This window comes from Lissotriton vulgaris, chromosome 11 (genome assembly GCF_964263255.1).
Source record: "Lissotriton vulgaris chromosome 11, aLisVul1.2, whole genome shotgun sequence".
Taxonomy (NCBI): domain Eukaryota; kingdom Metazoa; phylum Chordata; class Amphibia; order Caudata; family Salamandridae; genus Lissotriton; species Lissotriton vulgaris.
The window spans coordinates 422,754,924-422,769,405 of record NC_141699.1 but is presented as its reverse complement, the minus strand read 5'-3'; the positions used below and the strand labels follow the sequence as shown (position 1 = coordinate 422,769,405).

At 42.7% G+C, this 14,482-nt stretch overlaps 1 protein-coding gene across 1 annotated transcript in view; it reads left to right on the top strand.

Annotated features, from left to right (window-relative positions):
* LOC147679935 (gastrokine-1-like) overlaps nucleotides 1-8,890 on the top strand; it is a 46,387-nt gene extending 37,497 nt beyond the window's left edge. The window contains exon 6 of the mRNA XM_086943501.1: nucleotides 8,124-8,890. Within this exon, the coding sequence (XP_086799627.1) occupies nucleotides 8,124-8,194 (71 nt within the window). The 3' untranslated portion in view covers nucleotides 8,195-8,890. The remainder of the gene's footprint in view (nucleotides 1-8,123) is intronic.
* The last annotated feature ends 5,592 nt before the right edge of the window (nucleotides 8,891-14,482 follow it).

Here is a 14,482-nt window from a genome sequence, read left to right as displayed (position 1 = left end):
AATAAAGTATATTGAAGCTTAGAAATGACTCCAAGTGGCACAAGTTTAAGGCCCTTTTTATAGTAATATTATATATACAGGCGATTTTTTAAAGAGATTATGGATCTGCGCTAATGTTTTGATGAAAGAGATACATAGCTATTGATCACATGGATATAAGGGTCTCAAAGAAGCCTTTAGCATTGCCGATCACCAAATGTATCACTTTTTACAAGCGCTTTTAAAAAAGGCACCCTGGAAGCTGCTCATCCAGTAGCTGGAGTTCAAAGGGGTTTCCTTACGTAATGCAGTTTTCAATACCTTTTACCAACGCTGTATAGACAGTGGCAGCTCCCCTCCAGACAATGCAATCGTGTTGTTTGAGGGTCATTTGCAGTTGTAATATGGTGGATGGGACATCCACCACGTTGGTTATGGAGTATTCTGCCTACCAAACACAATATATGGCTCTAAGTGTCTTATTTAGAGAGTGAAGTCCTGCCTTAAAATAGTGGGGCTCCCTCAGCACCAAACTGTGGTTCTTCTACCTCTTCTAGAGAGTGGTTCGCCTGTCTCATCTAGAGAGAGCTCAGTCATAGGTTTCTGATGATTTGCCATCAGAAATTGTATGACTGGGCAGTCTCTTCCACCACAAGGCAGCTATGTCAGTCTCATTACGGCTAGCCTTCTGGTGCACTGATGCAAAATGAGTTCCACCTATTTAGCCTCACCAAATGTTTTACTTTCATTTTTGATCACCTGGTTTAGGACTTTTTATTGAGGGTGAATCTCACTACATGTCTCACCCACAGTGATCACATGGTAAATGAACTGTGCATGTTTACAACCAATATCCTTTTATGATAAGGCCACTGCGAAACAGCTAGGGGAAGGATACACATGAACATGCACACATGTGCAGGCTGTGTGTGTGAGACTACTATCAAGGGCTACCAGGTATATGCACACAGGTAGCCTGACGCAGAAGGGATGTTGCAGTTTTAGATGGTGACCTGGGAAAGGCCTTATAATATTAGTGGGTACTCATATTTAAAGTCAGTATGGTTTACTATTGTGTCTGTAGTGACATTGTAGGATACACATAGGGGGAAATCTGCCATAGAATGCAGTTCCACTTCCCTAAGGGCCACAGAGCCTCATGAGGTATGAAACTGGGGAAAACATGTGTGCCCAGTGTGAATACGCAGGTCCCAAGATTAAACATGTACACGTTATGGGTCATCCAGACTTTTCTTATTTCTCTGGCTCAGCTCCGGATCAGATCCCAGGACTTTTGTCACCCCCTTGCTGAGTCAGTTTAAAGGCTCTACCCCGCAGCAGTGGTTAACAAAGATTTCCCCATACAAAAAGAGTCATTAAACGTGCTCCCCTCGGCCCCTGAGAGGGAAGGGGTTGAAGAAAATCTGCATCAACTAATTAGTTGTCACACTGTACCAGTGCTAAGACATCCCAGGACCACTGAACATAGGAGGAAGCCCAGTCGACTGAAGGCAGCATAGGAGGGGGCTTCTCTTAGACTTTTTCGGTGGTAAAAGCCCCTGGCAGTGATGTCAGCGAGGGGCAGAGCTGAGGCTCCCAGAGAAGATGTGACTAGTGATTTCTGGAAGATGCCAATTTTGACTATCCTAGCATTCTGCACAGGAGGGTTGGGACAGGGTTGGAAAGGGGATACTGTACCCTATCATTGACCAGGGGTGTCTTACTTCTAGAACCTTCTACACCCATTTAAAAACTCCTGAACAAGGGAGAGAGAAGCCTTTTGTGCTTTTATCTCTTGGACTCTGGTCACTGGCACTGGGACCGTAATGGTGGCAGAAGCCATGGCAACCTGGAGGAATAAACTGCCTGATGCCCTAAGGGACTAAGGAATCTGCCTCCAGTTGACCCCAGGACCAGTGGGTCTCTGCTAGGGCCAGTACGATTGACCCCCTTAAACACCTGGGCCCTTATTTATGAGGCCTTGCGTCAGTTTTGCTCCGCCGGTGCGTCACTTTTTGTGACGCACCAGTGGTGTAAAAAATGCGCCTCGTTGCGCCATATTTAAAAAGTGACGCATCTCGGTAGATGCGTCACTTTTTAAACCCCTGCGCCACATTATACCTGCGTCAGGTATAATGTATGCAGAGGGGGCGTTCCCCCGCAAAAAGCCTCGTAATAGTGATGCAGTGAAATCTATGAGATTTCACTGCGTCACTTTTAGGACGCTGTTGCGTCAAAATCTTGCGCCTGCCTCACAGCAGGCGTAAGACTGACGCAAGCCCTTTCACATGGGGCTTTCCCTATGTGAAAGGACGCATTGCTGGAGTTGCGTCACTTTTGTGACACACTCCAGCAATGCATCACTTTTGCGCTTACAGATACGTCAGAAATTCTGACGTATCTGTAACTCCTTGCGACATGATGCGTCATACATTAAATATGACGCATCATTGGTGTCGCAAGGAGTGCGCAGTGAAAAGTGACGCATCGCTGTTTTCATGCAGCGATGCGCCACTTTTCATAAATGAGGCCCCCGAGGACCAGTTGGCCAAAAGATCTGGAGTCTGTGTCCAAGCAGTGGAGAGTAGCACTAGAGAAGAAAGACCAAGACAAAAGCTGGGGCAGGGAGCCAGTAGAAACAGTGAACTGCATGAACTTGCCATTTCTTGGCCACGCAGGGTGATAAATACAAAAAGAACAATGGATGGACAGACTGCTAAACATTGTCAAACATTCACCCCAGTATGGAGATCTGGGCCTAAATCCATTGTTTTATTGCTCCCCATACCATTCCGGTTTAAACCCAATCATATGCAAATGAGTCTAGACCTTGCACCCCATGGGAACAATCCAGTCCAAACTGCAAGGCCAGATCCTCCCTGGACCAGAAACAAGCATCCAGGTACCGGTTTCAGGGTATCACCCCTCATCAAACACGAGGAGATGATGGACGGAGCACTGAAACTTTTCAGACACTCACCCCCAGTCACAGATCTGGGTTGAATCCATCATCATTCTTTAGCTCACTGCGCCACCTCAGTTTAGACCCAGCTATATCCAAATCAATCTTGACTCTGTGCCTCATGGGAACAGTCCAGCCCAAACTGCAAAGCCAGGTCTTCCCAGAACCGGAAACAAGCATCCTGGGACTGGTTTCTGGGTAACATCATTCATCAGCATGCTAGCTTGAATCCAGTGGCAAAGTAAGCAAGGGACCCACGTCTGGGCATACCCTGCCAACTAAGGGCAAACAAAACAAACACAAGGAGATGATGGATGGAGCACTGAAACTTTTCAGACAGTCACCCCTGTCACAGATCTGGGTTGAATCTATCATCATTCTTTAGCTCACTTTGCCACCTCAGTTCAGTCACAGCTATATCCAAATCAATCTTGACTCTGTGCCTCATGGGAACAGTCCAGCCCAAACTGCAAAGCCAGGTCTTCCCAGAACCGGAAACAAGCATCCTGGGACTGGTTTCTGGGTAACACCCTTTATCAGCCAGGCTAGCTTTACTCCAATGGCATGGAGAGCATGGGGCCACGGTCAGGGCATACCCTTCCCACTCGAGGTGACACATGTAAAAAAATCAGTTGATGGACAGAGTGCCGAACAATGTCAAACATTTTCCCTAGTACAGAGATCTGGGCATAATCCATCTTTTTTAGCTTCGCATGCCATTCCAGATTAAACCCAGCCATATGAAAATCAGTCTTGACTCTGCTCCCCATGAAAACAGTCCAGCCCGTACTGCCAGGTGATGTGGTCCCTGGACTGGATACAAGCATCCTTAGACTGGTTTTGGAGTATCACCCCTCATCAGCCAAGTTAGCTTGAATCCATTGGCAGGGAGAGCCTGGTACCCACAGCTGGGCATTCCCATCCCACTCGGGGTGACACATGCAATCAGAACAATTGATGGACAGAATGCTGAACAATGTCAAACATTCACTCCAGTACAGAGATCTGGGCCTTAATCCTGCTGGAACTGCTTTTGGTAGCTAGAGCTTGCCATCAGGAGTAAAATGAGACCAGGATCATCCAAATCCGCCCAACCGGGCACAATTTATGGAACTTTTAAGATTAGTACCTTTTGACTCCCAGCAAGCATCTAAATGAGTGTTGCTCTGCTGCATCTTTGCATGCTTGGTCCAACCTCCCCAGGCTCTCTATTGGCTCCCGTGACCCCATCCTATAGGCTGTAAACCCTGTAAAGAGACCCCATCCATCCCAGAACCAGATTCAAAGGAGAAGGGGGGAGCGCCTTCGTGCCCCACCCCAGGCAGGGAAAACAAATAGTGCTGGATGGTGGGGGGGGCTCAGGGGGGGTAGCTGACAGGGACAGCCTGGAGTTGGCTCCCCCGACTGCTTCCAATTAGGAAGCTCCTGGGTGTCCAGTGGCCACTGGCACCAGGGCTTAAAAACAAACAAAAAAGAAAAATCACAAAAGAAAAACTAAGTGGCTCTTCCCAGCATAACAAGAGGGCTGCTAATAAAATATTAATTGCTTTTCGGAGGGGAGTACTGCCTAAAGTCTCAAAAAAGGTTTATTACAATTAGCATATTTTACTTGCCTTGTGGTGGCCCCAGGTCAGCAGTGCACTATCAAAACCCAAGTAGAGCCATCATTTTGGTAACTTCAGAGACATAGTGTCAGGTTTTTAAAAATTTTGTGGGGGGGAACTGTTGCACTCCTGCAACTCCCCCTCCCCTCCGACACACACACACACACACACTTATTTTAATGTTTTTCATGATATTTAAACACTCCCAAGGCTGGAGCTTTTGCTCTACAGCTGGGAGTACAGCACGCACTACGGGCTGGTTTAAGGGGTGCATTTTATGTTGCCTAAAGGTGTATAAAAAAGAAGACAGAAACGTATTACTTTATTGAAAAAAAATGCATTATTAACCCTTTATGTTCATAGTGGTTTTTGATGAAAGTTGGAATGCTTTATTGACCTTAAGGATTTAATATACACATGATTATTGGCTATAGTGAAAGGTTGCTGATGTTTAACAAGTGGATTGTTTGCCTTGTAACATGGAGCACCTTTGATAAAGCCAATATGCTTAACTTATATGTTGCGATAACCCTTGATAAAGTCAACAGGCCTGTTTTATTTAAAGTGGTACCCTCCTATACTGTGATGTGCTATCTGGTATATATGAGGGGGTACTAAGATTTTAGGGATAATGGCCCTTTAGGGTTGAAATGGGATTAAAAAATGCCATCTAAGGTATTCATAATCTGCTTTATATATATATATTTGTAAATTATTGTGTTGTTTTTAGTAGTGTGTGTGTGTGTGTAATAAATATATTTTTCCTTTTTCTAAACAAAAAGCACTGACTCAATAATAATTTATTGAGTGTTAATATGGCAGGCCAGGGAATGGTGATTACTAGCTTTACATTACCTCCCCTTAGTGGGCCTTGTACTACTCTGGATCGCCACCCTGAGAGTCAAGTGCTACAATGGGTGATTGGTCCCCAATAAAGGGAAATTGTGACCTATTTATTATGCGATGTCTCACACCCTGTAGAACTAATAACCCAATTTCCTACATGCATATTTTTCCATCCTTGGGCCTGCCAACCCAATCACAGACAACATTTAAATAGTTGCCATGTGCAGAGAGACAAGAAAAAAAGCTGACCAGCCTTCATTACATGGCATTGGCCAGCAAATCAGTTTGGGTGAAAGTGCTTCCTCAGCTTCTCTGGAGGGACTTTCACCAAATCAATTGCTGGCAAGAATGGGAGGAATTCTAGAGTGCGTTAGCTTGTTTCCCTGGTTGGGTAGAGGCTAGAGTCTCACGCTGTGTACCAATGTTTAATGTTTCTCTAGTTAGTGAAATGAGGATGCCACATGCACTGGAGTGTGTAAAGCTGTCTGGATAGTAGCATAACATTAACTTTTTTATTATAGCACACACCACAAAACAAACAGTGTTATTGTCAACGTTGTTAAGCGTATTGTTGTTAGAAAGATGACAAGCCAATTCCATTCTTAGGGAATCGAAATGTGTGACCTCTTGATTACATTAAACACAGACCTCTTCCGTAAATGCTGATTCAAATGAGTTATTCTAATGACTCTGAGATTAAGAAATTACAAAAGTAGTACAGAAATTATTCAAATTGAGAAAGTACTATGAAAATGACAGGAAGGGGTGGACAATGATGACATATGTACTGAATGCTACAATGTTTACTATATCTTGACTACCATGGCTTCTCATGATTATCTCATTTAGGTAAGACAGCCTTTTGGGTGCATCTTGAGACCAACATTGTCACTATCTTTGGCATTAGCATCTCTTACTAAACCGGGGGTTGGTCCTGTGTGTGTGACACGCTGGGGAGGGTGGCTTCAATTGTTGATTCTTCTTCTGCCATCTATGGCCATCTTTGCGGTTTCAGGGTGGATCTGCTAGTGCCTTGACCCTTAGCAAAACTCTTCTTTTTTAGCAGTACTCTAGAGGAAATCCAACAACCTATGACACTCATCATAAATGATTTTCCTTTGGTAAATGGTGGTTTAGAAGTTGAGTTACTGGATACATTAGTAGAGCATCATCTAAGGAGGCAAGACTCCCAAAAAAAATGGATCTTATCTAGTACTCATGTTCCAATGATAGACCTGTAGTGAACTTAGAAAATTAACTGTGAACTTGACTACAAATTTGATCCAAATCTAAAGAGTAAAATTGTATTGACACACATTTACTAATGTTTTTCTTTGCCTAATGCTTTCTTAAGTAGCAAACATGATCTGATTTACGACGGTTTTGCCAACAGTTAAGATTGTCTTTAGAAAGGAATGATGAGCCTGATTTATAAAGGATTTGATTAGCCATGAAATGTCCATACTTTGTCATATCCTCTCTTCTTTTGCTCCTTTGCTCCAATATGCCACTATTTTCTTTCTTAATAATTGTATTTATGATACTAAAGCTGGTCTTTTAGTGGATATTTAAATGCTTCATGTGTTATTTTAATACAGTCTTTAATGTGTAATGTTTTTTGAAAAACATTGAAAAAGCATCTTTAACAAATCACATTCAGGAGATCATTTATCTTGTGGTGAGCGGCCTAATAGCCTGCTACTGTGGCACTAGATGGCTCACTCTAATAATGCAGGCCTTAACACATAAGCCCAAATAGCCATGTGGCAGATAGGACACCAATAAAAGATTTCATAAGGTGGATCTAGCTGAGAATCTGCCATCTGAAAATTGGTGGTCCTGCCACCTCTAAAGGAGGTGAGGTATCTGTTAGTTTGCCAGAATGAGAGATCACTGATTTAAGGAGGTTCACCCAATCCACCAAAATTCTAAATGCCCCTTTGTGTGTGTCATTTAATTAAATTTACATTTAGTGCTGTTCCAGTATGAAATATATTCCTTTCCTGGTGTTCAACCTATTTATTTCACTGTTTTGGGGATTCCAAAGCAATTTTATGTATAACGAAGTAAGGAATATATTTGTTAGAAAGTGTTATTTCGTTCCCAAATGAACAGCACACATAAATTAACTAGCGCTATAGACTGATAGGAAAACAACATAATGGAAGAACGCAGGGCTGAACAATATTTCATGAACTTACAGAGCTAATTTTACACAACACATTTGTGAGGGGATTCTCACATTAAAATGTAACTTTTCAGAGGTTCTGCATCTCGAAAACCTTTATTGAGTACGTTGTCACCAGAACCCTTTTATAAACCTTAGATAGCCTAGTTAAGCTGGAGAAATTTCCCCCCCAAAAACCCCAAAGCAGGCATAAGTAAAGTTGCCCAACTTCCTGCAGTAGCAGTGCTTGAGAAAGGGCTGCATCTAAAGCTGGCCCAGTGCGTTAATGCTCAAAGCTGATATCTGCTAGGATCAACAGGTCATGAGACTGAATTCTTGCAAGGGTGATTCAGCCTTCCATTCTTTTGAAGTTGGTAAATTAAGTACCATTAAACTGGGTAATAGCAACACCTGTTTTTACAGCTATCAGAAGTGGAATTAATAGCTATTAGTTAACATGTTATCATTACTGAGATAGTGAGATAAGACTCTATCCCAAATGTTATGCATGCGAAACAGTTTAATATCCCATCATTTGATTCGTGTTTTTTTCTGATTATCCTAGGTGGACTCGGCTTTGCCGGATGCTGCAATTCCAAGACAGTCACCATCCTTGGCATCAGCATATGCTTCTAAGACCATGGTCTCTTCTCTAAGACTGTTTTGTCAAGAAGAAATCAGCCATCACTAATTACTCTTCCAACATCTATAACCAAGGAATGAAGTCGTCATATCACATGCTGAATATCAAGGGTGGGTTGCTTGATCTCGGCCTAGCATGGCCTGCTCTTGAGATGCTTGAAGCCGCAAAGACCCAAGGCATCCATGGACCTCCTTAAGTCAATAACAAATTTGGAAAGTCTTTGAGTGGACTTTTGAGTCATTTCATACGTAAGAGAAACCAGCTCTCAAAAAATGTAAATCACTGTTGAATCTAGGGCCGAGTAAGTCTGTAGAAGGCTCCACATTGGGGGGCATTTCTCTAGACTCAAAAGAATTTCAACGCATGAGTGTATATGGTGTCAGACACAAAGATTAATTCGAGACTTAGGGCTAACATAGACTTGAAAAGTGGACTAACATATGATTTTGTACATTGCACCATATTCACCTACTTCAAAAACCTGTGTAAGTCACTGACTAAAGAGTGCTACTCTTAGGTACATGTTGTAACTTAAGTGCTATTAATTTCCTATGAAGTTTCAATTGTGGCTATTACTAGGGGTTTGCCAGTGAAGTGGTTAGGAAAATCCCATACAAGTGTTTTATACACCCAGTCATCTGTTCATAAAATATTCCAATTTACGAAAATAAACGTAATTTATGGCTCAAGTTGCTACTAAGTCTTTTCTTAAGTTATGTCACTTAGGTATTCAGTAACCTTTCCATTCCAAATAAGCTTGATTTATGTGCTTGTATTTGTTGTATAAAGCGCTTGTTCACTGCCGTTTCTTGACTTCTTGCCGCTAATAATAGATTCTACATGTATGAAAGGAGAAAAGTTATGTACCATCTGAAATGATTAACAACTCAAGAAAAAATGTAAGTCAGTCGTCGGTGACTTCCTACATTGAAGAACGGAAGTTATCAGACATAAATTAACCTGAAGAGATTTCCGAACTTTTGCTCTCGCAAATAAAATGATCTATCACTGTAAGTAATTATACGAGTTCTGGAGATTTGTGGGGTTTTTACTCTGCTGAAAGCAGTTACTTTATGGGTTTAGAGGAAGTGTGCTTCTGTGACAGAAATACAGGTTTGTTTCAGTGGATCACGTTGTGGACAATCACCATAAATTAAAAAATAATTGTTGTGTCCCTCTTAAGTGTCAGCCCTAAGTATTGAGTTCAGTTACAAAAAAACACCTATGACTGCTTTGATACGTTTGTGCGTTCACGAATACAAGTAAAATGCACTCGATTAGGAATAGGTAATGCACCCATGTTTAATTTTTAGAAATTCTTTCTTCTCACACTTAAAAATATTTCCCTAACATATCCTTTCTCACTCAAACCTCCCTATTAAAATTGGCTCCCTGGAGCTCCTTCCAACACTTCTTACAGCAGTTACATCTGGATCTTCCAGGTGTAACCCAAGGATGTAGCTAAATCTGTGAATGAACTTAAAATGTTTGTGAACATTAAAAATGTTGCACCTGATTGGACGTAGAATACACATCCCTAGCACTGCTCTAATGCATTTCTGGGGATTTCCTCAAGTGAATTTTACGAAGACACTTAAGAATGCTGTAGTTACTCAGACCTAAGTGAGTTGTGCACTCTAAATTCACTGATTTACACCAGTTCATGATTACCAGAGTAAGTTATACCTCTATGCAGATGTGAGTCAGTAATACGTTAGACAATTGTCTTTGTAAAATGGCCTTGCATGTTTCAAATGCATCCAACTCACATATCTATATTCCAACGTTACAACTGTAAGGTTCAGCCATAACTATTTCAGAAAATGTGGAGAGGAGTACTACCAGCCACGTAAATAATCACACAAAGGAGTTCGAGAAAGAAAGGTCATATTTCGAAAGCATGAAGTGCGAGAAGAAAGAAGGGGCATATTACCAACAACTAGCGATAATTATCGCTATGTTGGCTTAGCGGCAATATTATTATCGCCGAGCTCCGCCGATTTTTATCGCAGATAAACCTTGCTATTATCAAGGTTTATCTAAAAAGCGATAAAAATCGGTTGAAATGCATGAATATCGCTGAAAAGTCAGCAATATTCATGCATTACCGAGCTAATGCTCTTAGTCATGTTATCCACCTACCATTGGATAACATGGCTAAGAACTGCTCTGGGCAGGCATGCAAAGTGGGCCCCAAGATGATCGCTATCTCCTTCTAGCTGTAGCTAACTGGTGTTAGCGACAGCTAGGTAATAGGGCGATAAAATTCCTGCTAAAGCGGCGATAAGGCCCTTGGTAATATGCCCCGAAGTTCTACACGAGTAACGTTTACGTATATTCAGGAAAGTGAAAAATGTATAGGTACGGTGGCTACTAATTTGGGAAACTATGTAGTGTAATTTGCACTACAAGTTCATCCCGAATATACTTCTTCAGATTATCCTGAAAAGAGGAAACTCAGCCTAGGCTTGTTAGCCATTGTCAAAATACAAACGTGTGAATGTTTCCTCATGCACATTGGACATTTGTATGTAGGTACACAGCAGCACTGTCATCTTTATTCACAAATAGCATTCAGTTTCATGTAAATTTAGAAGATGGCATAGCATCATTGTGAAATCCGAGTCCAGTTCTGAACTTTACATTTCCCACTTTCTTCGTGGTGTGGGGCTGGTAAGAAGTATGAGAGACCAAATGAAGCCAGCGTTTACTAAATGAGACTACACTTGTTACCAATTAACAGCACCTGCAATTCAAACTTACCCCTCTGACGCAGCCCTTAGTGCAGCTTCCCCTGTGTACTTGCTAGAACAGTTCTGATATTAGCGTCATAACTAGTTTCAAGACAAATACAAGTGAATCGCCCTCACAACCACAAACAAGGGTCTCGTGCAGACCCGTTTCTCTACACACCCATGTGTTAGATAATTCAACCTCCTGGTGCAGCGCATATGTTGAACTTTTTAACGTTAAGGAAGGTCCACAAAAATAAATCTAGTGTAATTAAGGACCTCATTCAGAGATACTTGGTAATTAAATGTGAGATATGTGGGCAGAGTTAACAATACGGTTGGTGTTTTTCCTCCCAATTCCTGGGTATCATTAGTTTTTGTCCCTAGATCGGGGAATAACTTACAGGAAGCATGGTTACGGCAGAGGATAACTACTGACCTTAGATATAGGTGTGGCGCTAAATCCTCAGTGCGTACAACAGAGGACCCGACAACTGAACTCCAAGGAGAGCCAATTACCTCTCTGCAACCCATTCCCTGAACCCACCTTCCCTTAAAATAAGGCCTGGCACAACTTTTATGATTTTCTTTAAATTTTTTGGGCTTCATGGTTCCTGGGGTGAAAGGGTCTTGGGTTTGCCAGTCAAGCTACAGGGGTTGTGACCCCTTGATAAAAACATATTTCCTTCAAATTTAAGTCAGAGGGGCATATATGTTCCCCACCGCTACCACCACATAAACCGAGTTAATAAGAGGATGCTAACCCTGTTCCCCCTTAGTGCTATGATAAGTTTTTAGGTCTCGGCCTGATCCAGCGCATGCGCTGGTCTGGCCGAGACATTTAGAAGCCGCTTTTGGAAGTGCTTCCAAAGCGGCGATCAGCTCACCCTCACACGCACAAGCATGCGCGAGACGTGCACAGCACTTTTTTTCGTCACACGCGCGCGTGCACACAACTCCCGTTTTAAAAAAAAATATTTCATTTTGCGGCCAATGCTTCTTTTTGTTTCTGCCGCTCCTCGCCACTCGCGTGTGCACAGGGCTTGTTATAAAATACGATCAAGATTTACGATTGGGGATTTCAAGGTAGTGAATGAATCTTCTTTTGCTACAATGACACTTTTGGTTATGTGTTTGCGTGTGCCGTGTGAAATCTTAATGGCTACAGTCCATTAATGCCCCTAAGCTTAGGCGCACTGGCTTGACTTGCGCGTTTGTCTGCCGCCTATATCTTTCACTTATTTATGCGGCGACACATCTGGATGTATCTTTGCGCGCTCCGTTTGAAATGAAGGGGCTATGGCCCATTATTTTCCTTTTTGCGCTGGGCACACTTCTTTGAAGTTGTTTGTTAGTTTGCCTCTTGATTCTCGTAATAACTCTTCGAGCTGGGGCATACTTGCCTGACTCTGTTTTCAATCTGCCGCTTGTTACCTTGTTTATCTTCCATCAGCTGCTATGTAACTGGCAGGTGAAAACATTCTATTGCACCATTATTCCAGCCCCTTTCTATTCAATGGCCTGCTATTATTATGTTTTCATTTTTGTAACATTTCTCTCATGTAACGTAACTGGTTCTATTGCACAGTGCTCTGACACCTTCAGGTAAAGTCCGCGCTATATAAAAATGCATGAAATAAATAAACAAACAAATAAATAAATAAATAAAATTCATCTGTGTTCGTCCCCGACCGACCATGCTGTCCTCACATCTGCAACAGTTCAATCGGCTATTCTGCCACAATAGTGCCACCTGATGGCCCGTCCCCTCATCGCGTCCTCCAACAGGTGAACTGCACCACTCTCTTGTCTCAATTTCTAGAATTCAGCGGCAATTCACCTGAACACCAGCTGAGCTGCCCTGTGCCCGTTAGCTTGTTGTTCTTTCGCACGCGTTATAAACACTTCACAATTGCAGCGCATAGAAATTGTTTACATAGTAGTGCGCTATATAATATTAATATTATCATCATCGTCGGAAGTTAAAGGCTCTTTAACCCGACTGGTGATGCTCTTGCTCAAGCCCCCTCCCATCCACGCCTCCCGTCCCCTCTCAATCCAGCTGCTGTCACATGGAGTGGATGCCACGTGCCTGGGTAGACCAGAACCTACATGCCCGCAGTAAATGTTCCAGGTCCAGCCCAGTTCCATTGACTAGATCCGCCAGCAATCCTTTCATCTTCAGCAGCCACCACCCCGTGTTTCTTAATTATCATTAAGAGTGACGACCTACAGTTTACAGATGAAATGCATAAATAGAAGTCCATAAGAGGCAAATCTTTCACAGAGATTTGCCATCCACCGACAAAAATTTGACATAAATCTGTCAGTATTGCCTTGCCCATGCTTGTTGCTCCCAAGATACACAAACAGCTTGCTCTTCTTTTGATGATTGGCCCCTGAATCCAAGCACTTACTAGGAAAGCATCACCTTTCCAGTATCATGCTTTCAATGTCTTCCTTTCCTCAAACTCACAGGCACACCTCATCTCGGGCATGATGGACTGTGTTTTGCACCTGGGTATTGGAAGCAACACAGCCCCCAAAATTGTACTTGCACCTAAAACAGGCTAGGCAGCTATTTGCTTCTTTGGTGAAAAGAGTTGGGAAGTGGGTGTGGTCAGAAATGCGCGTCTCCAGATCCTACAAAAACACAGTAGTCTGCAAAGATGTGTGGTTATGCACCTGCCAAGGGCTTAAGCTGAGCTTCAGACTCTAAGGCATTATGTTTGTTTTGCTCCATTGAGATTTAGAGCCAGTCTGCTACCAAGCAATGCATTACAGATCTTTTTCACTGACCTCATCCTACAATCCATGCTTTCCTACATAGCTTGTGGAGGAGGGCTGCTCCAGTAGAAACAGCCAGTGCTCTCAACACTGAAACCTGCCACATACATGGCCATGCATAGAATACACATCAAAAGACATTCAAATCAAACTATGCTGAACAGCAGCTCCAAGAATCTAAGAGCAGAGAAAGAGGCACATCCCCCACCATCTCCACCTCTGCAGGTTCCTTACAGTGCATGCCATTTCGTCCATTGGGACACTCTCACATTAGTGGTCAGTGTGAAGACCTTGCATTGCCCAACACAGTGACCGTATCTTAGACTGTCTCCCCGATTCCTCACCAAGTACCAGCTTATCATAATCCCCCCTTAAAGGTCTGTGTCCTCTGGCTCCTAGAGGCCCCCTCTGCTGGGTTGACTTTTTCAACTTGCACCATTGCTAGTTTCTCTTCTGCACACCACCAGTGTCAGCCCTTAGCACAGCACACCAGAGACTGCTCCTTAGACTGCCCTTCAGTTTGCATGGAGCATGCTCCTTGGCTGAAGGGGAAATGTAGTCTTAGTGACCATTCAGTCCTTAGATGCATTCCTGACAAGGCTGACATTGCTTTGTTTTTTTTTAATTTATTTGTGTAATCCTGTTCTCTTTTGACCTGCCTTGTCTTTCCTTTTCACTATCCTCTATCCTTTCTGAAACCCCTCACGCCCCCTAGACTTTTTATATTTTATTCCACTTTATATTATTTATTTATAAACTTTT